Source organism: Schistocerca piceifrons, chromosome 4 (assembly GCF_021461385.2).
Source record: "Schistocerca piceifrons isolate TAMUIC-IGC-003096 chromosome 4, iqSchPice1.1, whole genome shotgun sequence".
NCBI classification, from domain to species: domain Eukaryota; kingdom Metazoa; phylum Arthropoda; class Insecta; order Orthoptera; family Acrididae; genus Schistocerca; species Schistocerca piceifrons.
This window is the reverse complement of record NC_060141.1, coordinates 581,773,005-581,800,257: the sequence shown is the minus strand read 5'-3', so window position 1 is coordinate 581,800,257 and position 27,253 is coordinate 581,773,005. Positions and strand designations below refer to the sequence as shown.

At 43.9% G+C, this 27,253-nt stretch overlaps 1 protein-coding gene across 1 annotated transcript in view; it reads right to left on the bottom strand.

The window, feature by feature from the left end:
• The window catches only part of LOC124796024 (carboxypeptidase B-like), a 139,426-nt gene extending 113,154 nt beyond the window's left edge, over positions 1-26,272 (bottom strand). The window contains exon 1 of the mRNA XM_047260108.1: positions 26,007-26,272. Coding sequence (XP_047116064.1) covers positions 26,007-26,272 — 266 coding nt within the window. The remainder of the gene's footprint in view (positions 1-26,006) is intronic.
• Between the last annotated feature and the right edge of the window lie 981 nt (positions 26,273-27,253).

Sequence of the window (27,253 nt, the reverse complement as noted above, 5' to 3'; positions counted from 1 at the left end):
AATGCTTTTAGGCACTATTAAAGTGAATAAAATTCCCATTTGTTAAAAGGAATTTGGTTATGATTTCATCAGTTACTCCCTGGCAACTACTTCCATGCTTACATAGTGTGATTAAATGTGTTAATGTTCTTGATGGATAATAAATTCTTAAGAATATTCTTTGAAAATAAATCACGGTTCAAATTGCAAGTCTGCCTACGCTCTCTGAATATGGAGGTACTTCTGTTGCATTTCCGTCGTTTGACCCTGTGCAGCTTCTTGTTGTTGTCTTGGATGTACTGGGAAACGACTAATCTGCTCATAGTGTGGCTGGGTTGTCTTTATCAGCTGCGTATTGTCGTGTCTTTGATACCTCTGGGCTGTTTACCGGTTGTGTACGGTTCATTTTATGCTCGTACATAATGGTGTTTTCTGCGCTGGATTGGATTCTCCCTCTTGAAGTGGTGCCGTGCTGCACTCGTTTCTAGTCGCAGGGACGCGGCTAACATTCATATTCCGTCGCTCCGTTATTTCTGGTAGTACAGGGCTTCATTCACATATGTAGTCAACTAATAAATGAAATTCCAATAAACGAAAACTTCACTTTCTTAATCTGTGTAAACTACGGCTTATAATTTCTTAAATTACGTGGCAAGACAGTGTTTTCTTAAATAAGATTGCAATGCTTAACACTGCCGTGTCTTTAATACTCGATCACAACATAATTGTTGGATTTCATTAATAATATTGTAACTCAGTACTTTGTGGGCTATCACTTCTGCTTTTAAAGTGCTTACAGATGCTCTTGCGAGTTAGCAACGACTATTGCGGTTTAGTTAGGCAGAGTTAGTTACCATAACTGCTTCAGCTTCTTTTTCAGACACTCTTTCGAATTCATTGTCATTCTCCCATTCCTTCCGTGGAGACCTCACGAATTCTCTAAGGGATAAGCTTTCGCGACTAAGGTGGTGTTTGAATGAGCAGTTAAATGAAGTTATTCCTTTGCAAGGTGACACTTGTGTTTTGAGTCATTATCTTGGAAAATATGAATGTAGATGACCTAAACTCCAACTTTTCTCTGTGCCTGTCCAAATTTTGTTACGAGTAGTTGAGGTATCTCTCCTCGTTTCACGTGCTGTCAATAAAAGTAATCTCTCCCACACCAGGTGACAAATCACAGTCCGATACCAAAATCCTCCCTCAGCCCCCACCCCTTGTATCTTGCAATAGGTGCAAATGTTTAGCCTGCAGCAAGTCAAATAGTTTTTCCACGTTATAGTTGTTCCATTTGTTGAAAATAAATTGTATTTGCTCTCATTAGCAAATATAACATCAGTCCATCACTCTGATCTTTTGCAAACACGGTGCAATAGCAAAATCCCGTATATCACTCATTGGTGTCTGGAAAATACGCCACACGTTAGACGGTTTGTAAACGAAAACAGTTACTGAATATTTCGTGAGTGAAACTGTTAATGTGGACAAGAAAAATTTTCGTATACCGTATACATCTAATTCTGCCTCTGCATCCACGATTATCGACCTCTAGTTTTAAAATGAAAATAATCCTAATGCAATACACACACACACACACACACACACACACACACACATACAGGGTTATTACAAATGATTGAAGCGATTTCACAGCTCTACAATAACTTTATTATTTGAGATATTTTCACAATGCTTTGCACACACATACAAAAACTCAAAAAGTTTTTTTAGGCATTCACAAATGTTCGATATGTGCCCGTTTAGTGATTCGGCAGACATCAAGCCGATAATCAAGTTCCTCCCACACTCGGCGCAGCATGTCCCTATCAATGAGTTCGAAAGCATCGTTGATGCGAGCTCGCAGTTCTGGCACGTTTCTTGGTAGAGGAGGTTTAAACACTGAATCTTTCACATAACCCCACAGAAAGAAATCGCATGGAATGAAGTCGGGAGAGCGAGGAGGCCATGACATGAATTGCTGATCATGATCTCCACCACGACCGATCCATCGGTTTTCCAATCTCCTGTTTAAGAAATGCCGAACATCATGATGGAAGTGCGGTGGAGCACCATCCTGTTGAAAGATGAAGTCGGCGCTGTCGGTCTCCAGTTGTGGCATGTCCAGATACACGTGTCCTGCAACTTTTTTTTCGCAGAAGAAAAAGGGGCCGTAAACTTTAAACCGTGAGATTGCACAAAACACGTTAACTTTTGGTCAATTGCGAATTTGCTGCACGAATGCGTGAGGATTCTCTACTGCCCAGATTCGCACATTGTGTCTGTTCACTTCACCATTAAGAAAAAATGTTGCTTCATCACTGAAAACAAGTTTCGCACTGAACGCATCCTCTTCCATGAGCTGTTGCAACCACGCCGAAAATTCAAAGCGTTTGACTTTGTCATCGGGTGCCAGGGCTTGTAGCAATTGTAAACGGTAAGGCTTCTGCTTTAGCCTTTTCCGTAAGGTTTTGCCAAACCGTCGGCTGTGGTACGTTTAGCTCCCTGCTTGCTTTATTCGTCGACTTCCACGGGCTACGCGTGAAACTTGCCCGCACGCGTTCAACCGTTTCCTCGCTCACTGCAGGCCGACCCGTTGATTTCCCCTTACAGAGGCATCCAGAAGCTTTAAACTGCGCATACCATCGCCGAATGGAGTTAGCAGTTGGTGGATCTTTGTTGAACTTCGTCCTGAACTGTCATTGCACTGTTATGACTGACTTATGTGAGTGCATTTCAAGCACGACATACGCTTTCTCGGCTCCTGTCGCCATTTTGTCTCACTGCGCTCACGAGGGCTCTGGCGGCAGAAACCTGAAGTGCGGCTTCAGCCGAACAAAACTTTATGAGTTTTTCTACGTATCTGTAGTGTGTCGTGACCATATGTCAATAAATGGAGCTACAGTGAATTTATGAAATCGCTTCAATCATTTGTAATAGCCCTATATATATATATATATATATATATATATATATATATATATATATATATATATATATATATATATATATATATATATGGGAACATCCAATTTGGATGTATATACATCACATAGAAATTATCCGAATTGGATGGAGATTTGTAGAAGTGTTGCACGTGTACAAATAAACAAATGATTATGGAAGTCAATAACGATTTGATCCAACTGTGGACCTTGTACTATGTATAAGTGCATGATGAAAGACAGCCAGGATGCCGCAAAGTTAATAATTATTAAAGAACAAAACAAATATAAAACACCGATCGACCAGAAGCATTAGTAAAGACGTTAATTATGAATGCGCGGTAAGGCGCAGACAAACGAAAATATTTTTTCATTCATTTTTTTACAGTTTTTTTGTTTTAGACACAGTCAGACTCTCTCGTATGTAGAAGGACGATGAGGATGTGCGATTTTAGATATGAAGTATTGCGATCTCGATGTATCTTATGTGTGCATGAATAATATGATGTTAAAAACAAGTATCAAGCATTTTATTAATTTAAATGAAGAAAAACTATGGGAAGAGGACTTTCGTGATTACGACAAGCGCCGGTGTTCCCGGAATCCTCTGCCAGGACCTTCAACTAAAGAGTAAGCGGTAAGCGGAGTCCGATCGCCAAGAAAAATTAAGATATAACTAGCATTTATTCACCATGGAACTGACGGACAGAGTTTCCATTTCTCTATGTCATTTATGGTTTAATTTAAGGGACAGTGTAAACTGATAACACAAAAATATCTTATTTGTCAAAAAATTATTGCGCAAAAAACTGAGACAGCCTGAGATTTCAATTTTTTTCAGTATCCATTGACTCATTTTCTCCGCACATTTAAGTTCTGTATACAATATAAACATACGTTTTAGATGGTTCAGTATAGTATAAACGTTAAATAGAAAATAACTTATAAAACAGCGATGGGATTTCATACATACTGCTTTTTTTTTTTTTAAACGTAACTAAGCTTGAATTTACTGACTCCTCAGCCGTGGGTAGAGTGAGATAAACCACTAGGCTGGAACTATGGAGATATGTTGACGTTTAAAACGTGGTAGCGGGATTCATTTGCTTATGAAGAATATAATCAGAAGTAAACGAGACGCTCTTTGTGCGTTAATAAACTGATAAACGTTTGATCTCTCAGGTTTTATCAGCGTGATTGATCAATGGTGTACTGGAAGATCGCAGTGTTCAGCCGAGTTATTATTTCCATTTTATGCATTAATAATGGAAATGACAGTTCCGCTGAACATACTAAACAACGCCATTAAGTGATGAAAGTGTTAAAGAAATGAAGGCGTCCCGGGTGTATTGGTTTAATAGACACAAGAACAACACATACGTGAATTTTATACATAATGGATGCAACTGAACCCCGTGACTGTTCCTTTGTAGGGTGTAGAATAATAACCGCTACCAGTCACGATAGAAAGTGGTTTTATTTTATGCCCATCTTTGGGTGGTTTACATTCAGTTATATGTTTCATTGTTTAATGTTGGAGATCACTGTTTAAATAAAAAATAATGATCATTAAATAGGCCCAAGCGAAACAATTGGAGTTTGCCAACCGACCTATGTTGTAAAGTATTATAGTATTTACATTCAGCTGGAGCGTTCATGTCGTTTCCGCATTACATTCATAACATTTTCTACAAAAATATCTCGATTTTTTACAATTTAATTCTATTTATACATCACGGAAAATATTGGAACTTCCAAGTCATGTCTTTGACCTAGTAGATGTTAATAACTTGAGAAAAACATTCACTCACAACCCCTGACGTGCTTACATAGATCTAAGCTTTTTGACCATACCGTAACCTCTGTTTTTCTATGTAAATACGTTATATATTGTGAAAGTATGTGTTCCTGAAGTTATTAACATCTGCTGTATCAAATTCATAACATATCAGTACAGATATTTACCACTATGTATAATATACGGTTAAAGTGTAAAAAATCGAGATATTTTTGTAAAAAACGTGACGTAGTGTGTAAACGACGTGGATACTCCAGCTGTACGTAAGTACTGTTCTACACTGTTTTACAACACTTACCCCTAAGCAAGTTCCAGTTGTTTCTTCAACTTATCAATATCCAGTTGTTTCTGTCGCGCCTGTTTAGTCATAATCACATTATTTGCTTTTTATTTAAACAGCGATCTTCAACACTGAGCATTGAAATAAGTGACTGAATATATATCACTTCAAGAGGGACACAAACCCGAAACCGACCGCGCATTAAATAAAATCACCTTCTGTAGTGACTGGCAGCGATCATTATTTTACCCTATAACAGTAAATGTACGGTGTATCAAAAAGAATCATCCGGATTTAAAAAAATCATAACTATTACGTTATCTGAGATATATACACGAACAACGTACTGTTAGAAAGAGCAAACTCTCGCGTTTTACGTGGTTCCCGCTAGACAGCAGCAGTGTACGCTCACTTCAGTTCTAGTAAAATAGTGTCGAGACAACAGAAAGAGTTTTGTGTTCTACGTATTGCGCGGTACGGGTCAGTAATAACTGTTCAGTGTACTAGGTATGGTGTGGATCCTCCTACACCACAGAGAATTAGACGATGGCATGAACAATTCCGGGAAACAGGTTGTTTGTCTAAAGACAAATCGCCCGGCTGTCCACGAGTGTCTGACACAGACGACGAACGCATCTGCTATAGTTTCACAAGGAGTCCGCACAAATCTGTTCGCCGTGCAGCTCGACAGCTCAGCATGCGTCCGATGTCCGTCTGGCGTGTGACGCGTCCACGTTTACACATGAAACCAGCTACTGCAGCTCTTCGTGAAGGTAGAAAACATCAACGTGTGGAGTTCTGTAGTTTCGTTCTTGGCAAAATGGAGGATGACTTAGTGTTAGAGACGAAGCAACATTCCATTTAAATGGAAAGGTGAACCGTCATAATGTGAAAATATGGGGTACGGAACAACTACATGAAGTGGTACAACATGAGATGCACTCTCCAAAATTTTATGTGTTTTTTGCAGTTTCACAGTAAAAGGGCGTAAGGTCCATTTTTATTTGCCGAGAATACATGTGTCGATACGCTTGAGAACTTTCTATTCCCACTGTTGGATACTGATTCGAAAGACTTCATTTAACAACAGGATGGGTCACAGCCACACTGGAATCTGGAAGTGTGAGAATTTTTATATCAAATGACGGATCGGTCGCACGGGCCCAAATGATTCAGCCTTACATTACTGGCCTCCAAGATCACCGGACCTGACTGTAAGTAATTAATTCTTGTGGGGGTTTAGAAAAGACTCTGCTGATGTGCCCCTGTTACCAACAACAATCAATGAACTGAGACATTGCTTAACAGCAGCTGTGGAAGCTGTAACTCAGGACATTCTCGCTGCAGTGTGGGAACAATTTGAATACCGCATTAACATATGCCGTGCATCTCAAGGGGGGCATATGTGACGCATATCAAGAGGTATGAAAAAGAACTTTTGAGTTTCCCATGGAACAAAAAACAATGTTTATTAGTTTCAGAAATATAGACGTGCCAAATCGGATGTATAGAGCCATTAAGACTCGCAGTCAAATCAATATTGATGAGCTACAAGTATGTATTGAGAACGCAAATTATATCATTCGTAGTAGTCAACGAAATATGGCACTTTCACGTTGATATACACACACACAAACACACACACCTGGAACTACTGATGCCGATCAAAGTGACAGAGGTTTCTTTGGGATGACAAGCGAATGCCCGAGTTGAAAGTTCTCCAGCTGTCCCATTCTCCGAGTTTGCTGTGACATACAGCTGAAAAGAACTGCAATTCTTTAGAGGCCCACTCTGCACCTTGGAGTAGAGAATATATTAAAACAAGAAGGATATATCGTCATAATAGCACAGTCACATAGACACACACACATACACTTGGTCCCTAGGTCCAACCTAGGTCTTCAGGGGGTTTCCCTTGGTCATCAGGCGAATGTCAGAACTGGAAATCGCCTCCCAAATATTCCCAGTTGGGACTGCCGCACCCCATTCCCAGCTGAAAAGAACGAGGTTCTTCAATAGGATGTCCAACTCTCAAGACGTAGAAAACAGCAGTATAGATACACCATCCATGTTGAGAAAATCGACTTTATTGTAAATACACACAAATACAGCTATATTTTCACAATGATTTATATTTTTTGTTTGGGACACAATGTTCGGAAATGAATTGAAAACAATGCCATTTCCCGGCTCTGACATAGGTTTTGGGGGGTTTGCCTTGGATAAAAGGCTAGTGCCTGGGCTGGAAATTTCCCCCTAAATATTCCCAGTTAGGGAGACTTTTGATTCACTGTCAGCTATTCTGATATTTGGTGAGAAGTCGCTGAATCTTATGGATCATTACTCGAACAACAAGGTCTATCTTCATCGTTACAAAAAGAAAAATAAACGTAATATTGAATTCTTTTCGAGCAATAATATTGCTTGAATTGTATTTGTATCCTATAGCCCTCAGTACGTGTAATCTGAATTAAATGTACTACAAGCCAAATGTCATCGAGTGGCGTTTATTGGAGCTTACACTATATGTTCAGAAATATCCGGACACCCCTATGTAATCCGAAAATGGCCAATTGATGTCACGAGAGTCGAATCCGCCCGTATAAAAGCAGGCAGGGAGAGTTGTGTTGTCAGCAGGAAACAATTAACAGCAACATGGTTTGTTCAGGAGAGCTCAGTGACTTGGAACGTGGACTAGGCCTTGGATGTCACGTTCAAATGTGTTTGAAATCTTATGGGGCTTAACTGCTGAGGTCATCTGTCCCTAAGCTTACACACTACTTAGCCTAAATTATCCTAAGGACAAACACACACAACCATGCCCGAGGGAGGACTCGAACCTCCGCCAGGACCAGCCGCACAGTCCATGACTGCAGCGCCTGAGACCGCTCGGCTAATCCCGCGCGGCGGATGTCACGTAAGTAACATATTCATAAAGGGACAGATATACCCTTATAAAGCTTCACCCGTTTTCTAGGGATACCGGCATGGTAGCTCAGCGTGTTCGATTAGAGGGTTAGCTGCCATTTGTAATAAAAAAGCTGAGTGAACGGATCAACAATGAACTTGGACAGGCGTCGTGGAACATCCACCCCGGACAAATGCAACGAAAATTAATGAGCAAAATGAGATCAGCAAAAAAATGGGGGTAGCGTCTTTGACTAGTAATCAGAACGTCCACGGTCCCGAAACCCGCTACCGCTTAAACTTTGAATGATAATCAGCACTGGCGAGCGAAGACTCAAGATGTAAGAAGTCGCCCTCTTTCTGCCACCGGCTTGTCGAAGAGGACGGAGGAGCGAACGGAGATCCAGAGCACTCTTTTGCCCTTGGGGTGGGAAACTGCCCCTAAACGCGGAAGAATCAGCAATGGCCATAGACGTGAAGATGCAGAATGCAATGGAAACCACTGCATTAAAGACACATAAGTCTATCTACAGGACATGTGGCCTGTACTGAAAAAGTGTCATGATGATCTCTCCATTGGCAAAAGTTTCCGGAATAGTCTCCCATTCGAATCTCCTGGAGGGCTCTGCCAAGGCAAAGGCACCAGGGAGGCAATTCTGACGTTGCGGTTGACAATGGAAGTAAGACTAAAGAAAAATCAAGACACAGTCATGGGATTTGTCGGGCTGGAAAAAGCGTTCGACAATGTAAAATGGTGCAAGAGGTTCGAAATTCTGAGGTGTGTTCAAATCTTTGTGTACGTTTGGGTTTGGGATTTTCTTGATCCCAAATGTGGCTATTTCGGGCGTTCAAAACACCCTGCCTGTCGAAAGGCGCTTGGTCAGTGAACCAAATTCGTCTTGGAAATTGAGGAAAATCCACACAATGGTGTAAAAACCAAGTACAGAAAGTGACACGCGGCACAAATTCCACCGGGAGCATGACATCTACCTTCTGAGAACGGTATGAGTGGAGTTACTGTTCATGCAGAACACGCCAGACGGACGACTGAAACACATGCAAGTCACGTGGAATGGCTCGAGTACCCGTCGATGAGTGATTTTCGCCTTGGTGAAGCACTTCCTGTTCCAATACGACACTGCACCATCTTCTTGGACCACCACAGTTTGTGAATTTCCCACTTTCCCGTAGCCGTTGTTCCACTCTGGCAAGCATGGGATGGTGTCACACGATTTAGAAAGTACTCGTCATAGAGACGTCCTTTACGGCGAGTTTCACCGTAAATTAACGACATATCGACGTACTCTGCGGACATGTACTCAGGCATTCTGTTACTGCAGTGCTAATCGCCGTAATATAAACTGACGCATCACAAGGATGTATGAAAACAAGGAAGGTGGAAACAGAGGATATCACGTGACACTGCGTCATCCTACCGTTCACGAATTTGGGTAGCCTACCATAACAGGCGATCTGAATAAGTAACATATAGCGAGCGATTGAGTAGCTCTTGTTTTGCTAATAACATAAAAACAAACCGTTTCAGGGCAAGGGTTCTTATGTAAAGCGTGATCTAAGTCCTCTCTACAACCTGTAGAAGTAAGTAACATGAATTTTGAAACATCCTGTAATTGTTGTTGTAGTTGTTGTTGTGTTCTTCAGTTTGAAGATTGGCTTGAAGCAGCTCTCCATGCTGCGCTATCCTGTACAAACCTCTTCATCTCCCAATAATTATTGCAACTTAGATCCTTTTGAATCTACTTACTGACCTGGCTTCCTTTTACGACTTAACCCCCTCCCCCCCTCTCACTCACACACACACACACACACACACACACACACACACACACACACACACACACACACACTTCATTTCTCCACTAAACTGGTGACCTTTTAACGTCACAGGATGTGTCCCATCAACTTAGGCCTTCTTTTAGAAAAGTTGTGCCATAAATTCCCTCTCTCCCCAATTCTGTTTAATATCTCCTCGTAGGTTACGCGATCTATCCATCTAATTTTCAACATTCTTCTACATCACTACATATCCAAAGTTTCTATTCAGTTCTTGTCTAAATTGTTAATGTTTATTTTTCACGTCCATACACAGCTACACTCCAGACAAAATACCTTCGGAAAAGACTTTATGACATATAAATCCATTTTCGATGTTAACCAATTTCTCTGCTACAGAAACACTTTTGTTGTCATTTGCAGTCTATATTTAATATCCTCTCTACTTCAGTTATCACCAGTTATTTTACTGCCTAAATAAAAAAAACTTGTCTACCACATTTAATGTCTAACTTCCCAATCTGATTTCTTCAGCATCATCTGAATTAACTCGACTACATTTCATTATTCTCGTTTGATTTTTGTTGATGTTCATCTAATATCCTACTTTCAAGGCACTATGTATACCGTTCAACTTCTGTTCCAAGTCCTTTGCTGTCTCCGACAGAATTGTAAACCTCAAAATATTTATTTCTTCTCCCTGTGCTTTAATTCCTCTTCCAAATTTTCCTTTGGTTTCCCTTACTGCTTGCTGAATGTACAGACTGAATAACGTCGGGAATAATCTACAACCCTGTCTCACTCCCTTCCCAATTACTGCTTCCCTTTCATGCCCCTCGGCCGCGCGGGATTAGCCGAGCCGTCTCAGGCGCTGCAGTCATGGACTGTGCGACTGGTCCCGGTGGGGGTTCGAGTCCTCCCTCGGCCATGGGTGTGTATGTTTGTCCTTAGGATAATTTACGTTAAGTAGTGTGTAAGCTTAGGGACTAATGGCCTTAGCAGTTAAGTCAAATAAGATTTCACACACATTTCAACATTTTTTCATGCCCCTCGACTCTTACAGCTGCCGCCTGGTTTCTGTACAAGTTATAAATAGCCTTTCGCTTCTAGTATTTTACCTGTGCTACATTCAGAATTTGAAAAAGAGAATTTCAGTCAACATTGTCAAAAGCTTTCTCTAAATCTACAAATGGTGTAAAAATTGGTTTGCCTTTCGTTAATCCATCTTCTAAGAGAAGTCTTAGGTTGAGTATTGCCTCTCGTGTTCCTGCAATTCTCCGGAATTCAAATTGATCTTCGCCGAAGTTAGTTTCTTCCAGTTTTTCCATTCTCCTGCAAAGAATTCATGTTAGTATTTTGCAAATATGACGTACTGAACTGATACATCGGTAATATTCACATCAGTCAGCACCTTCTTTCTTTGAAACTGAAAATATTACATTCTTCTTGAAGTCTGAGAGTACTTCGCCTGGCAAAATGACTAAGCAGGAATGGCTAGAGAACAAATGTAACGATTTAGAAGCATATTTTACGAGTGGAAAGATAATACCACCTACAGGAAAATTAAAGAGGCCTTTGGAGAAGAGAGAAGCATCTGTATGAATATCAAGAGCATATCAAGAGCTGGTTTTGCCATGGCTGTCTCTCCCAAGGGCAACAATAGTTCTGAGGGAATGTCGTCTACTCCCGGGGCTTTGTTTCGGTTTAGGTCTTTGTGCTCTGTCAAATCCTTCTGGCAGTTCCGTATCTCCCATGTCATATTCATTTACATACTCTTCCCTCTCTATAATACTGTCTTCAATTTCATCTCCCTTATATACTCCATCAATATACTCCCATCTTTCAGTTTTCCATTCATTGTTTAGGACTTGTTTCCCTTCTGAGCTCTTGATAAGCTCTTGATATTCATACAGATGCGTTTGCCCTTCCTGTCACTCTCATGTTTTAGAGGTTTGTATTTCCTTTCACCTACTTAATTTTCTGCATTTTTTATTTTCTCCTTTCATCAGTTAAATTCAATATCCCTCGTGATATCCAATAATTTCTACCAAACTTTATCTTTTTTCCTATTTGATCTTCTTCTGTCTTCACTGCTTCATATCTCAACGCTACCCTTTTGCCTTCTATTGTACTCCTTTCCCCTACTGTAGTCAATCGTTGCCTAATGTTCCCTCTGAAACTCTCAACAACCTCTGGCTATTTCAACTCATCCAGGATCCACCTCCTTAATTTCCTAGCTTTTTGCAATGTCTTCAGTTGTAATCGCCATTTCATAACCAATACATTGTGCTTAGAGTCCACATCTGCCCCTGGAAATGTCTTACAGTTCAAAATCTGTTTTCGAAATCTCTGTCTTGCTATTAATACTTTGTGTACAGAACGTAAATGGCATTACTTCGATGTACACATACCAGGCAGAAAATTATGACCACCGACCTACTATCGATATAAACCCGTCCAGGCGATAGCAGCGTCACGTGGTGAGAGATGACTGCTAGTGCGACTTATGCACGGTGCATTTAGCATAGTGAGCGCGCAATCCGTGTGTTGAATGGGGGAGGTGCGTGATCTCTCTGAGTTTGACCGATGGCAGATTGTGATGGAGCGGAGGCTCGGCATGAGCAATTCGAAAACTGAACTACCTTTCGGGTGTTCGAAGAGCGCTGTGGTGAGTGTCTTCAACACGTGACGAAATCAAGGTGACCACAGTCCAAACGCTGTGGAGTTGTGCGGCCACCCCTCACCGCAAATGTCGGACGTCGTAGGCTGGGCAGACTGGTGAAACAGGACAGGCGGCGAGCTGCGGAAGAACTAACATCATATTTTAATGCTGGGCGGAGTACAAATGTATCTGCACACACAGTGCGCCGAATACTCCTAAAGATGGGTCTCTGCAGCCGACGACCCATGCATGTGCCAATGTTAACACCATGACATCGGCAACTACGACTGAAATGGGCACGTGACCATCGGTACTGGCCGTCGGCGCAGTGACAAAGCGTTGCATGGTCTGATGAGTCCCGGTACCTCCTTCATCATGTCCATGTGAGGGCGCGAATTCGTCGTCTTCAAGACGGACAGCTCCTTGAGACCTGTACTACGGTACTGAGACAAGCTGCCGGCGGCTCCATTATGCTCGGGAAACATTCGCGTGGGCATCCATGGGCCCTGTGGAGCTCGTGCAATGCAACATGACGGCAAAGGAGTGTCGTTGCAGACCACGTACTCCCCTTTATGACGATCATGTTTCCCGACGACACTGGCATTTTTCAACACACTAATGCGCCATGTCACAAGGCCAGGAGTGTGATGGAGTAGTTCGAGGAATACAGTGACGAGTTTCAATTGATGTGCTGGCCCCCAAGTCGCCAGATGTGAATCCGATGAAACTTATCTGGTTCAAATGGCTCTGAGAACTATGGGACTTAACATCTGAGGTCATCAGTCCCCTAGAACTTACAACTACTTAAACCTAACCAAACTAAGGACATCACACACATCCATACACGAGGAAGGATTCGAACCTGTGACCGTAGTGGTCGCGTGGTTCTGGACTGAAGCGTCTAGAACCGCTCGGCCATAACGGCCGGCGAAAGAGATCTGGGATGTGATTGAACGTGGCGTCAGAGCTGATCGCCCCCCCTCGGCGGAATTTACGGGAATTAGGTGAATTTACGGGAATTAGGTGAGTTGTGTGTACAGATGTGTTGCCAACTCCCTCCAGCGACCCATCAAGGCCTCATTGCTTCCATTCCCCGACGCGTCGCCGTTGTTACCCGTGCCAAAAGTGGACATACCGGCTATTAGGTAGGTAGCCATAATGTTCTAGCTGATCAGTGTAGCTCTGTGCGCTTACAGTGAAATGCTAACCATTTCCACAGCCAAACATGTACTACACTTCATGCCAATTTGAAGTTTTTTGCAACTGTCTTCATGGCGCCGCAGTTGTTAGCGTCCAGCTGTGTATTTTGCGCTTATCAAGCGCTTTACAGATATTTAAGCTGATAGTCCGTTCTTGTCTGATTGCGAAGCTCATGCGTAAACCCGTTGAGATAACTTACTTATATCTTAGGAGATCATTCATGATTTTGTGATTTGATCTTTCTACTAAACAGGTTTCGAGGTGATTTACGCAACCGACATTACCCAAGCACCCAGCACAGTTTACTGATACCATCAGTTCGCGATATTGCAATCCGGCACAACTACAACAGCACATTTTGTAAGAAGTGCCACTTGTACCTCGCACTATTGAATTAATTTCTTATCAAATACCGTATTTTTCATTTCTATACATTTTCAAGTGTTCATTTCCTATATTTGCAATTCCTTTTAGTTTTATTTATCTATTTTTTGTGACCTATGACTCGGGTTGTGCACTGTTGCTCGTAATGTAGTAATAGAAGGCTAGTAGATCATTAGAGGCGAGTAGAGCAGACTAATTTCGCATTAATTTTTTTAATCATCGAACTCGTTCAAGTACTCATCACCATCAGGTTATAGTGCTTATTCTTCAGTGGTGGCTCTACAGTCACAGTTATCAGGAGATGTTCAGTACGAAATCGCTGAAAACAGACGTGCGTCCTTAAACTTTAACTAAATAAATTTCAAAAACTTCATTGTCGCTGGTTGCTCCACCTGCCAGTAGGTCAGGCCTTCATTGATCTCCTGTTACCAACTATTGCGATAAGCGTTAGCCTACTTGTCACATATCAGGAGAATAACACAAAACATCCACCGCAAAATTCCAAAGGTTGAAGTATACAACTAACATCCTACTTCCACAGAGTGAAAGCACACTACTGGCCATTAAAATTGCTACACCACGAAGATGACGTGCTACAGACGCGACACCTACAACGTTCTGACATGAGGAAAGTTTCCAACCGATTTCTCATACACAAACAGCAATTGACCGGCGTTGCCTGGTGAAACGTTGTTGTGACGCCTCGTGTAAGAGGAGAAATGCGTACCATCACGTTTCCGACTTTGATAAAGGCCGGATTGTAGCCTATCGCGATTGCGGTTTATTGTATGGCGACATTGCTGCTCGCGTTGGTCGAGATCCAATGACTGTTAGCAAAATTTGGAATCGGTGGGTTCAGGAGGGTAATACGGAACGCCGTGCTGAATCCCAACGGCCTCGTATCACTAGCAGTCGAGATGACAGTCATCTTATCCGCATGGCTGTAACGGACAGTGCAGCCACGTCTCGATCCCTAAGTCAACAGATGGGGACGTTTGCAAGACAACAACCATCTGCACGAACAGTTTGACGATGTTTGCAGCAGCATCTTCTAAGCCATTGTAATCAAAATATACGGTTATTTATGTTACATAGTTTGATACACGGAGTCCATGGCTGCGGTTACCCTTGGCGCTGCATCACAGACAGGAGTGCCTGCGATGGTGTACTCAAAGACGAACCTGGGTGCACGAATGGCAAAGCGTCATTTTTTCGGATGAACCCAGTGTCTGTTTACAGTATCATGAAGCTCGCGTCCGTGTTTGGCGACATTGCGGTGAACGCACATTGGAAGCGTGTATTCGTCGTCGCCATACTGGCGTATCACCCGGCGTGATGGTATGGGGTGCCATTGGTTACACATCTCGGTCACCTCTTGTTCGCATTGATGGCACTTTGAACAGTGGACGTTACATTTCAGATGTGTTACGACCTGTGGCTCTACCCTTCATTCGATCCCTGCGAAACCCTACATTTCAGCAGGATAATGCACGACCGCATGTTGCAGGTCTTGTACGGGCCTTTCTGGATACAGAAAATGTTCGACTGCTGCCCTGGCCAGCACATTCTCCAGATCTATCACCAACTGAAAACGTCTGGTCAATGGTGGCCAAACAACTGACACGTCACAACACGCCAGTCACTACTCTTAATGAACTGTGGCATCGTGTTGAAGCTGCATGGGCAGCTGTACCTGTACACGCCATCCAAGCTCTGTTTGACTCAATCCCCAGGCGTATCAAGGCCGTTATTACGGCCAGAGGTGGTTGTTCTGGGTTCCGATTTCTCAGAATCTATGCACCCAAATTGCGTGAAAATGTAATCACATGTCAGTTCTAGTATAATATATTTGTCCAATGAATACCCGTTTATCATCTGCATTTCTTCTTGGTGTAGCAGATTTAAAGGCCAGTAGCGAAGACATAGGCACTACCAAGCTAATTTTTATATTGGTCCCTATAGCGATAAAGAAAATGTTTAATAGCAGACAGTTCATTTCCTTCAAATAGAATGGAATTCAGTTTTTGCTATGAATCGGGGTATTAATTTTAATCACAATGGAGTTTCTAGCAGTAAGCTGATGCTGTAGTTTGCAAGATGTTGTCATTACATTGTAAGAGTTTTCCTTTCAGGCATTCGTACCTTTATCGGTATAAACGGAACCCTTATAGGATCAGTTTGTTATCCGTCTGTCTGTCCACCTGTAAATACTCCATTTCTCAGGTATCAGGTTGAATATTTACGTCATTTACGAAGGTCTACGGTCCCTTGACGGTGGGAACAATGTAATCTTCTAAGCCATTGTAATCAAAAGATACGGTTATTTATGTTACATAGTTTGATACACGCGAACTCACTAATCAAAACCTATAGATGAACTGTGCATATAGATAACTGAGCTTTTACGGAACCCGTAGAGAGTGTGTTCTACTCGCATTCGTCCGTTTTTTCCCACCAGACACCAAAAACCTCGAATTGTCTATATTACTAAGCAACTAACCCGATTCGGTTGTCTGTTGCGTATGCAACGGCTTCCAGGAGCAACAAAAATTTGATTTTCATTACTTCGTATAATAACTGACCGAATTTGAAAATTTAAAATGCTGTCACAGTCTGCTCATTAAAAGGTACCATCTGACGTTAAAGGTTTGACGCAGTAAAACAAGTATCACGGGTAGAAACTGCGTATATGTCTTGAGCGAGCGCAGCTCATTGCGCGTAAATACCCGGACTATATTGGCTCTGAGCACTATGCGACTTAACGTCTTAGGTCATCAGTCGCCTAGAACTTAGAACTAATTAAACCTAACTAACCTAAGGACATCACACACAGCCATGCCCGAGGCAGGATTCGAACCTGCGACCGTAGCAGTCGCTCGGCTCCAGACTGTAGCGCCTAGAACCGCACGGCCACTCCGACCGGCCCGGACTATATTCATCCAGTATTTGAGAGTGAGAGAACTAAGCGAGTCAACAATTTTTACACCTAATTTCAAACCTTTACGGAACTTTTTCTCGCTGACACCTACCATAAAATAATGAAAGGAAAAGGTTTATCGCTTACTCATTTACACTGTTCACGCAAAAAATCTTCAGCATTAGGAACGACGTTTCAGTTTATTACTTCTTCACTGCTAATTCTATTCCCAGGTATCCGGATATACAGCTGAATATACCTGCAAAACTTTATCATTGTGCGACACATAGCTCAGGAGATATGACGTCATAAATGATGCGTAAAAAAACTGAGAGTTGTTTAAAACGGAACGAAAATTACCCAGAATGTACTCTTCCAGTGTTTGATAATAAGGGCGCTTAGCAGCTTCCAATAAACACTAAACCTAAGTTCAGACGTTTTCTAAACCTTCTGCCGCTTACATGCTTAACGTCAAATATTTAACACATTTGTACAGTAATGACATGTTTTACGCTGATTCATACTTGGAACTTCGATTCCTTAAGGAAACAGCGATGGGGCTTTTGTTTTTATCTTAGAATTATCGTACTTGTAAACTTTCAGACTCTCTGTGTACACTTAACTATGATTTGAAACAAAAAACTTCATATGGGCATATGCCGTATTCCGAATAGTTTCCGAGGCAGAATACATTTAATGTACATTATTATTTTTATTCTGTCTTATTCAGAGCCTTTTTAGGTTTGCACATGTACTTATACAACAGTTAGTAAACATTGCAACATACATTTTACAAAGTATTAATTGAAAATACATGTTTTTTTAACACATTCACCTCTAAGCATTATTATGCACGTCATATTACAGCAAATTAACAGTTCACAATAAGTGTTCAAATATCCAACGGTCAACTTGAATGTATTTGTGCACTCTTGGGAAAATGTGTTGCTTGATGGCCTCTGTAAATTCCCTAATAAGAGCAGCAGCTTCATGATGCGACCAAGTAGCTTATACAAATATTTCATACGAAGACCTGGCAGCAACTCACTTGCTGTCAACGTCTTCGTATGAAGTATTTGTATAACGATTGGAATTCACGATATCAAGTGTTTATGGCGCTACACGATATGTTCGTTATTTGGATAAAAGCGGTTGGGGCCTGAAGACGGCAAAATGAATTGCCGAAACTGGTTGCTTTCAGAATAAAATAAAATATCTCAAGTTATAAGGCTGTTGATGAAGTTTATTCGACATTGAAAAACATCAAATATCCTTTCTATGAAAAACTCTCAAATTTGTGGTTCAACATAGATATTCCATCTTCGACTTTTGATTCGCTCAGTCGAGGGAATTTTTCCGTCGAGTGCTTATAGGACTCACCTTCGTAATTCACATTCCTTACAGAATGTTTCATGAGTTCTACAAAATCACTTTTGAACGAAATATATAGACTAATTACAATCACAAAGTAACGTACTGAACCCGTTTGACCTGAGCATTGAATAATATTTCCCTGATATTGTTTGATTTTTGCCATATGCAGCGTGATTCAGCATAAACCTCAAGGTTTTATGGAGCTCACAACACCTTCAAATACCACGCTCAAGATATTCATGCTCTTTCGCTCGATGTGTGCATACTCTCAGTCCTAACAAAAACTAACAAGACCCTTTTGTAGGAAATTTAATGTAGCTATTTTTGTACAGGGTTACGTGTTCACTGGAGGCCACAGTCTTAGAGTTGTGCAAGCAAAACGCGTTCGAATGTCAGTTTAAGTTTTTCTTGAGTAATTCGAAAACTACGCCCTCTAGCGAAAATGCATCCCAGTACAAAACGTAACCATCTTAAATTTCCTACAAAAGGGTCTTGTTCATTTTTTAGTTTACGCATATCGAGCGAGAGAATATGAAAATCTTACACTTGTATTTGAATGTGTTGCAAGATGCCAAAACCCAGCAGTAGGAGCAACTGAATAACCATGTATAATAATAGTAGTACATACGGTGACAACAAACTCCTTGTTTTCCTTTATGGTCGAAATTCTTTGGACAACGAGAAAAAGTTACAACTTTCTTCTCGATATTCCTTTGCAGCATAATGTGAGTGATGATAATTAGTTAAACGAAATTTACCCTGCACACGGTCCATCTTGACACTGAAAGCCGGCTGCTGACACTGCGGGTACGCTATGCTGTCAGGAAAGTTCACAAGCGGAGGAAAGGCGAACGGTGGATCATTCTAGCGACAATACGGGTCCCGAATGTGGAAATTTGCTGTCATAAGCGACTTTGACAAAGGGCAGAATGTTATGATGGCCGGGTGCATCTGAGGAGCTGCGAAACTCATCGGCTGTTTGTGTGCTGCTGCTGTGGACGGAAAAGGACGACGAAAACACGAGTGGGCGACAAGGTGGTGGACGTCCACGGCTCATCACAAAACAAGGAAGTCAAAGGCTCTCTCTCTCTCTCTCTCTCTCTCTCTCTCTCTCTGTAGGGCATGATACGCATCGATCTGAGTAACTGACGATGTAATACAATACTGGTACAGATGCCAAATGTTCCGGAGCACGCCGCTTAGCGCACACTGAAGAACATGAAGTCGTCGGCACACGGACCGTGCATTCTAACGTCAAAGTTGAGCGTGCCCCTTCCAACATGCTGCTGAATGAACAGAACTGTGCGGCTCGCGTGTCTCAACGTGGTACACGCGATTGCAGTGCACTCTAGCGGCGGTTGTCCGCTCTATCAGGCTCGCAAATCACACAGTTTATTTAAAGCACGGAAGAGCGTAAAATTCCTATATCAGCTTCATTAAAACGCACATTTCCTCCCTTGTACATATTCCAGTCATGTTGATATGTCATACATGGATGAAAACTTCAGTATCCATGAAAATGTTGTAAGGTAAAAAAATGGAAGTTTCCATATACAGTCAGTAAGGACATCAGGTTATCAATGTTCCGTCACAAATAGTGCAACACAAATTTACGATAGTCTTCCACGTAACTTATCAATTAGTCGTTATCCTCACTTTTCAATAAAACTCTAAGGTCATTCATATTTCATCACTGTTCAGCAGCAGTATCTTTAGGCCATGTGAAATGCAAGACTTAATAAGAAAGGGTAGTATATCTCGCTGGAAGTAGTACAAAATCTCTTGCAGATAAAGCTGTATCCAACAAACGCTGTGTGTGAGAGAGAGAGAGAGCGAGAGAGAGAGAGAGAGAGAGAGAGAGATAGCATGTGTATACATAACAACGAATATTGTAGAATACACTTTTAATAAATTAATAATAAAGTCTCCTATTAGAAATCGCAAAGGTTAGTAAAAACAATTTGGATTTTGTGAAACGTTAACCTGCAACTTATCACACATCACATGGTAATTCAGCGTCTCTATCCAATAACATACTCTCAAATACAATACCATGTAACTTTATCTTGTATGTAACTCTCTTTTGAAGGCTTCAGTCGCAGGTATGTTATAAATAAAGCTTAATTTTTACAAAACGTGGCAAGAAAAATGCATTTTTGATGGGTCTGCCTTGAAACGGCATGCTTTCACAACACGCGAGCTACAATTCGAAAATTCTTTAACTTCCAATGTGACACATTGTCACAAGCAATCGTATCACTCTTCTGGTGCTTTGAAACGACATATGTTAACAAGAAGTAAGTCACTATACACACATCAAAAGAGGTTTTGCATCATCTCGGTTCCGAGAGCTCCGGAACCTGTACAGAAAATTGGAATAGAGATCACCATAAACATTTCCGTCCTTTTTATTGATCATGAAAACCACAAATTGCAAGTTGTACCACCACACAGCGAGACCTTCAGAGGTAGTGGTCCAGACTGCTGTACGCACTGCTACCTCTAATACCCAGTAGCACGTCCTCTTCCATTGATGCATGCCTGTATTCGTCGTGGCATACTATCCACAACTTCTCCTCAAGGCACTGTTGGTCGAGATTGTCCCACTCCTCAACGGCGATTCTGTGTAGATCCCTCAGAGTGGTTGGTGGGTCACGTCGTCCATAAAAAGCCCTTTTCGATTTACACCAGGCATGTTCGATAGGGTTCATGTTTGGAGAACATGCTGGCCACTCTACTCGAGCGATGTCGTTATCCCGAAGGAAGTCATTCACAAGATGTGCACAATGGGAACGCGAAATTGTCGTCCATGAAGACGAATGCCTCGCCACTGTGCTGCCGATATGGTTGCACTATCGGCCGGAGGATGGCATTCACGTATCTTACAGCCGTTACGGCACCTTCCATGACCACCAGCGGAGTACCTCGGCCACACGTAATACCACCCCAAAACAGCAGGGAACCTCCACCTTGTTGCACTCGCTGGACAGTGTGTCTAAGGCGTACAGCCTGACCGGGTTGCCTCGAAACACATCTCCGACGGTTGTCTGGTTGAAGGCACATGCGACACTCATCGGGGAAGAAAACGTGATACCAATCCCGAGCGGTCCATTCGGCATGTTGTTGGGCCCATCTGTACCGCTCTGCATGGTGTCGTGGTTGCAAAGATGGACCTCGTCATGGACGTCTGGAGTGAAGTTGCGCATCATGCAGCCTATTGTGCACAGTTTGAGTCGTAACACGACGTCCTGTGGCTGCACGAAAAGCATTATTAAACATGGTGGCGTTGCCGTCAAGGTTCCTTCGAACCATAATTCGTAGGTAGCGGTCATCCACTACAGTAGTAGCCCTTGGGCGGCCTGAGCGAGGCATGTAATCGACAGTTCCTGTCTCTCTGTATCCCCTCCATATCCGAACAACATCGCTTTGGTTCACTCCGAGACGCCTGGACACTTCCCTCGATGAGAGCCCTTTCTGGCACAAAGTAACAATGCGGACGGCATGGCATCGAACAGCGGAATTGACCGTCTAGGCATGGTTGAACTACAGACGACATGAGCCGTGTTCCTCCTTGCTGGTGGAACAACTGCAACTGATCGGCTGTCAGATCACCCCCTCCGTCTAATTGGCGCTGCTCATACATGGTTGTTTACATCTGTGGGCGGGTTTAGTGACATCTCTGAACAGTCAAAGGGACTGTGTCTGTGATACAATATCCACAGTCAACATCTATCTTCGGGAGTTCTGGAAACCGAGGTGATGCAAAACTTTTTTTGATGTGTGTATAAAACCCACCATATATGGGCGTCAACTGAAAGCCAACATAGCGTCTCCTAACTCTGAAGACAGTGTGCGTGTGACGTCATGGCGTTCTTCCATTTCATTGGCCTATGTTGAAAATAACTTTCAGAATATCTGTTTGATATTGCTCTACGCCTTGAGAAAAAGGCCGCCCCCGGTAGCTCAGTGGTCAGCGTGACAGAATGTCAATCCTAAGGGCCCGGTTTCGATTCCCGGCTGGGTCGGAGATTTTCTTCGCTCAGGAAGTGGGCGTTGTTCTAATCATCATCATTTCATCCCCATCGACGCGCAAGTCGCCAGATTGGCGTCAAATCGAAAGACTTGGACCCGGCGAACGGTTTACCCGACGGGAGTCCCTAGTCACATGACATTTACATTTTACCTTGAGAAAACACTCCAATGTGCTTTTTCGTGCTATGGAGTCAGAAACTCGGCATGCTCAAAACTGAAATTCAAATGTACAGTCAGTGTGCCGATGGCTTAAGGTTACGCAGCAGATTACAACTGCAGTGGGCACGGGATCATCGGCTTTGGACCGTGGATCAACGGAAGTGTGTCTCGTTACACCAGGTCGACGATTGTGTCCGAACACGCCGTGATCCACGTGCACGGGTGCTCGGAACACAGGCCGGTTGTGGCAGAATTATGCTGTGGGGACATTCACTTGGACTTCTATCGAACTTGTGGTAGGAATGGAAGCCACCTTCAACAGCTATGGACTACGTGAACATCACTGCGGATCACCTGCAGCGCTTCGGCTTCATGCGTAACTCAGTGATGGCGCTGGAGTCTTTCAGCAGTATAACCGTCCATGTCACTAGGCCAGAAAGGCGCTAGAGCGGTTTTTGGAACATAACAGTGATGTCTCGGCCACCAAATGTGCCTGGTCTGGACCCGATGGAGTACATCAAGGACACTAGGACACCAGCCCCGCAGCCACAAACCACCAGCTCATGATTCACGGTAATTATGTGACGACCGTGTAGACGTCGGGTATTATATACCTCCGGAAACCTGCAGAGGAACTGTAGAAGAAAATTGTGGAATTTGTTGTAGGACATCGCCACACTCCCATTGAGTTCATGAAGTTCCAATAGGTGGCTACGCTATAAATAACCTTCAAAATAGTGTCTGTAACGGAGGTGCGGTCCAAGCTGACTACTGTCATTGTCTTTCTTTTGACAGAAAACTAGAACGTCGTAGATGTTTATAGACCCATCCAGAATGTCTACGGAGACCTGGCAGTGAACAAAAGCACGTTGAGTCGCTGGGCGAGGCGTCAGTCATCATCTGAGCAAGGTCGCGCTAACCTGTCGAACCTCCCGCGTGCCGGCCGGCCGCACACAACTGTCACTCTTGCAGCCTTGGAACTTGCGAATACTCTCAATCGAGGTGAGTTCAGCGAGTTTGTCGCCATAAAAATGCAAACGAACTTCTCCTTCCCCATGACAACGCAAGGCCTCACATGAGTCTGCTCACCCAACAAGAACGCACAAATCTTCATTGGATCATTCAACCACCCTGCAGCTCTTAATCTCGCACTTTCCGACTTCTCTCTCTTAGGCCAATGAATGATGCACTCTACAGGAAGCATTGCGTGGATGGTGGCAAGGTTATTGATGTAGCAAGACGCTGGCTGTGATGTCGATGAGCAGAGTGATACCTAGAGGGCATACAGGCCTGCCATAAGGTGGCGCAAGGCCGTCACTTGTGTTGAAAAATACGGTTCTGAAGCCAAAAGAGTTGGTAGAAATATGGTATATTCAATCCTGAAGAAACCGAAATTGGTTTCAGCAAGGAAATGTGTTGCATTATTTACTGAATACCTCTCGTATTTCTTTTTCTGATATTGCGACTGATAACAATACGACCATCTTCAAGATGAGTCGGTGGCAGAATTTAAACCACTTGGCGTAGTACCGTAGAGCAAACGCGCGTCCGTCAGAGATAACACTGTCGGCAACAGGGCCTTCAGTCGCAGATAAAACTTCATGTATCTAAGAGTAAAACAAAGGAAGCAAATTTACAGTACTTCAGAATTAAGTGGTTGATTATCAAAATAGATGGCATGCGCCGGAGTACCAGGCAGTGAAGACTCAGAACGATAATTCCTTCGAGGGCGCAGACGTGACAAGTGTGGTTCCCATGATTTGTCCCGCTGGAGCCCTCGGCTCGGTTCAGCGCAATGTCTGCTAATTGTATTTCCCTAGCTTGCTTGATCACTGAATCCCAAGAGGATGGGCTGGAAACATGTATCCATCAAAATACCACCTGGCCCCTGGATCCCTTTATCAGAACTACAATCATTTTTTTAGCACAGTTATTCTGGGAGTTGTAAATGCCAATTACGAGTTGTTAATGCTGGATGTCGGAACGAATTAGATAACGATGTCCGCCCCCGGTGGCTGAGTGGTCAGCGCGAGAGGAGGTCAATCCCAAGGGCCTGGGTTCGATTCCAGGCTGGGTCGGAGATTTTCTCCGCTCAGGGACTGGGTGTTGTGTTGTCCTAATCATCATCATTTCATCCTCATCGACGCGCAAATCGCCGAAGTGGCGTCAACTAGAAAGACTTGCATCCGGCGAAGGTCTACCCAACGGGAGTCAGTAGTCACACGATATCAGATAGAGGTATTCTTTGTTATTCGAAATCTGGAGACTTGCTTAGATCGAACAAACGTAGCATCCTACCGGAAGAAGGCCTCCCAATCAGTGTCATCTCTGCTTCGTTTGTGTTCGCCAGGGATGAAGCATTTGCAATGACAGATAATTTATTGAAACCATACAGTCAAACAGGACTGACTATGGAACAAAGACTTTCCAACTAACAGTCTCAGTCGTAAAAGAAGATTGGGTTTAACGTCCCGTCGACATCGAGGTCATTAGAGACGGAGTACAACCTCGGATTGCGTCAAGGATGGGGTCCAGGACTCGGCGACTTGCAAACCTAAGGTGTGGTACAGGTACGTCGATGACACTTTCGTGGTGTGGAGCCATGGTGAAGAACAGCTCGGGGACTTCCTAAGACACTTGAAAAGCCTCCATGCCAATATAACATTTACCATGGAAGTAGACAAGGACAAGAAACTGCTATTTCTAGATGTGCTGGTCACAAGGAACGGCGAAAACCTGGGACACAGCGTGTATCGAAAACCGACACGCACGGACCGATACCTGCACAAACTGTCAAACCACCACCCGAGCCAGAAAAGAGGCATGATTAGTACGCTCGTAACGAGAGCAGGACGAATATGTGAGCCGCAACACCTCAAACGAGAAATGCAACACCTGGAAACTGTCCTGAGGAGCAATGGGTACTCCATAAATTACATTAGAAGTCTAACAGAGCCATACACTAGGCGAAGTAAGGAACCAGAAAAAGAAATGTCGGGTACGGCCTTTCTGCCATACATTCCCAGAGTGACGGATAGAATCGGCCGTATATTGCGCAAACATGGTGTAAAGACGATTTTCAAACCGACAAGGAAGATCAAAGAGTGTCTTATATCGGCGAAAGAGAAAAGAGACCCACTTGCAATGTCAGGAATATACCGTATACCATCCACATGCGGAAAAGTTTATGTCGGAATGACTGGACGATCCATTAACACCAGGATCAAAGAACATAAGCGACATTGCAGGTTGGGGCAGGTGGAGAAATCGGCCGTGGCAGAGCACGCACTGAATGAGACCGACCACGTAATAAAATTCGCCGACACGGAAGTTCTGGCTGTAAAGAAGCATTATCACACGCGCTTGTTCAGAGAAGCTGTAGAAATACAAAAGCAGGCGAACAGTTTGAACAAGAAACAGGAAAGCCTTAAGGTGAACGGATCCTGGCTCCCCGTACTGCAGCGAACGACCGTCGCAGGTAGCAAGAGGAGAACCGCACCGGAAATGACCGCGGAGAAGCCCTCGGACGTTGGCGCGCCAGGTACTTATAGTCTGCGGCCGTGAGCTCGGCTCCCACACACCGAGTCGGGACGCCGTCGAGAGGAGACCTGCTAGCAGAGCGCAGATGAAGCGGGCCAGTCTGCCCCACCACCCCCTCCACTCCGCGCCGAGACCAGTGGAGCACCGCGCAGCGCCCACAGTCAACGGGCAGCGGCTGTAGCGTGCGAACGACGTCCAGCGCGCTCTCCCCTCCACCCAGCAGCGCGGCGCCGAGCAGCGCAGCGCGCTCAGTCGGCTGGCAGCAGCTGTAGGGTGCGGAGTTACTCCGCTGCGCGGCACCCACCATCTGGCGGAGGGTCACCCATCTGGCGGAGGGTCACACGTGGCGCAGCGCCTGCAGTCGCGGCGCTACAGTGAAACACGTCTCTGCACCGACGACTAACGGCGGCAGACCGGCACCTATCACCTCACACAACCCACTGAAACGGCGGTGTCACCCGGGGTGTAGCAAAATTTGTCGTCTCACAAAAAAGCAATGTCGCGTTCACACCCAGGGTTCAGCCTCTCGCCTGGACTCGCTCTGTCGTAACTCAACGACGAGCCGCCACCGCCGAGTGATCACTCACTCGACACCCGAAGCACTGAGTTCTGTCTCAGCCTCAACACAGTGTCGCACCTCCCCTTAAAACAACTAGGGCATTTACTGTGCCAGGGCCTGGTGGCTTGCCCCCTCGAACTAAACAGATCCGAGGCGGCCAGCACCCGTCTCCCGCGCACGCGGAGCAAGTGTAGAAGACCCTCTCTCCCGTGGAGATCCTCGATCCCCCAAGGGTCACAGGAGGTGCTAACGAAGCGGGAGAAGGTCTAACCCACTCTTCTGCGACCACCCCCCCAATCCGTCCTTCCCCCTCCCACCCCCTAGATGGCGAAATACCAATCTCGTCAACCCAAGGACAAAGGCAACCCCCCAGATGCCAACATGGATCCTTCAAGCAGCGCAACACCAGCAACTCCAACCGACCCCACTCCTACCACATCCTCAAATCCCCAAAGACTATCCCTCACACTTCATCTTGACCCCGCACTGCAGTTTGACTCCACCCAAGAAAGCCAACTACCAGAAGAGGAAGGTTGGCAAACAGTTCACCGCAGAAAAAAGTTCTCCAGAAAGCATACCTCACTGGAAGACATATCCCTCACCCCCTCCTCCCCCCCCATCAACGACTCCATGCTGGGAGATCCCAGACTCCGACGTAACAGCCTCCCCACTCCCCCCATCCGCTCTCCTATCGCCCTCCGTCCCTACCACCTACTCAACACAACATCA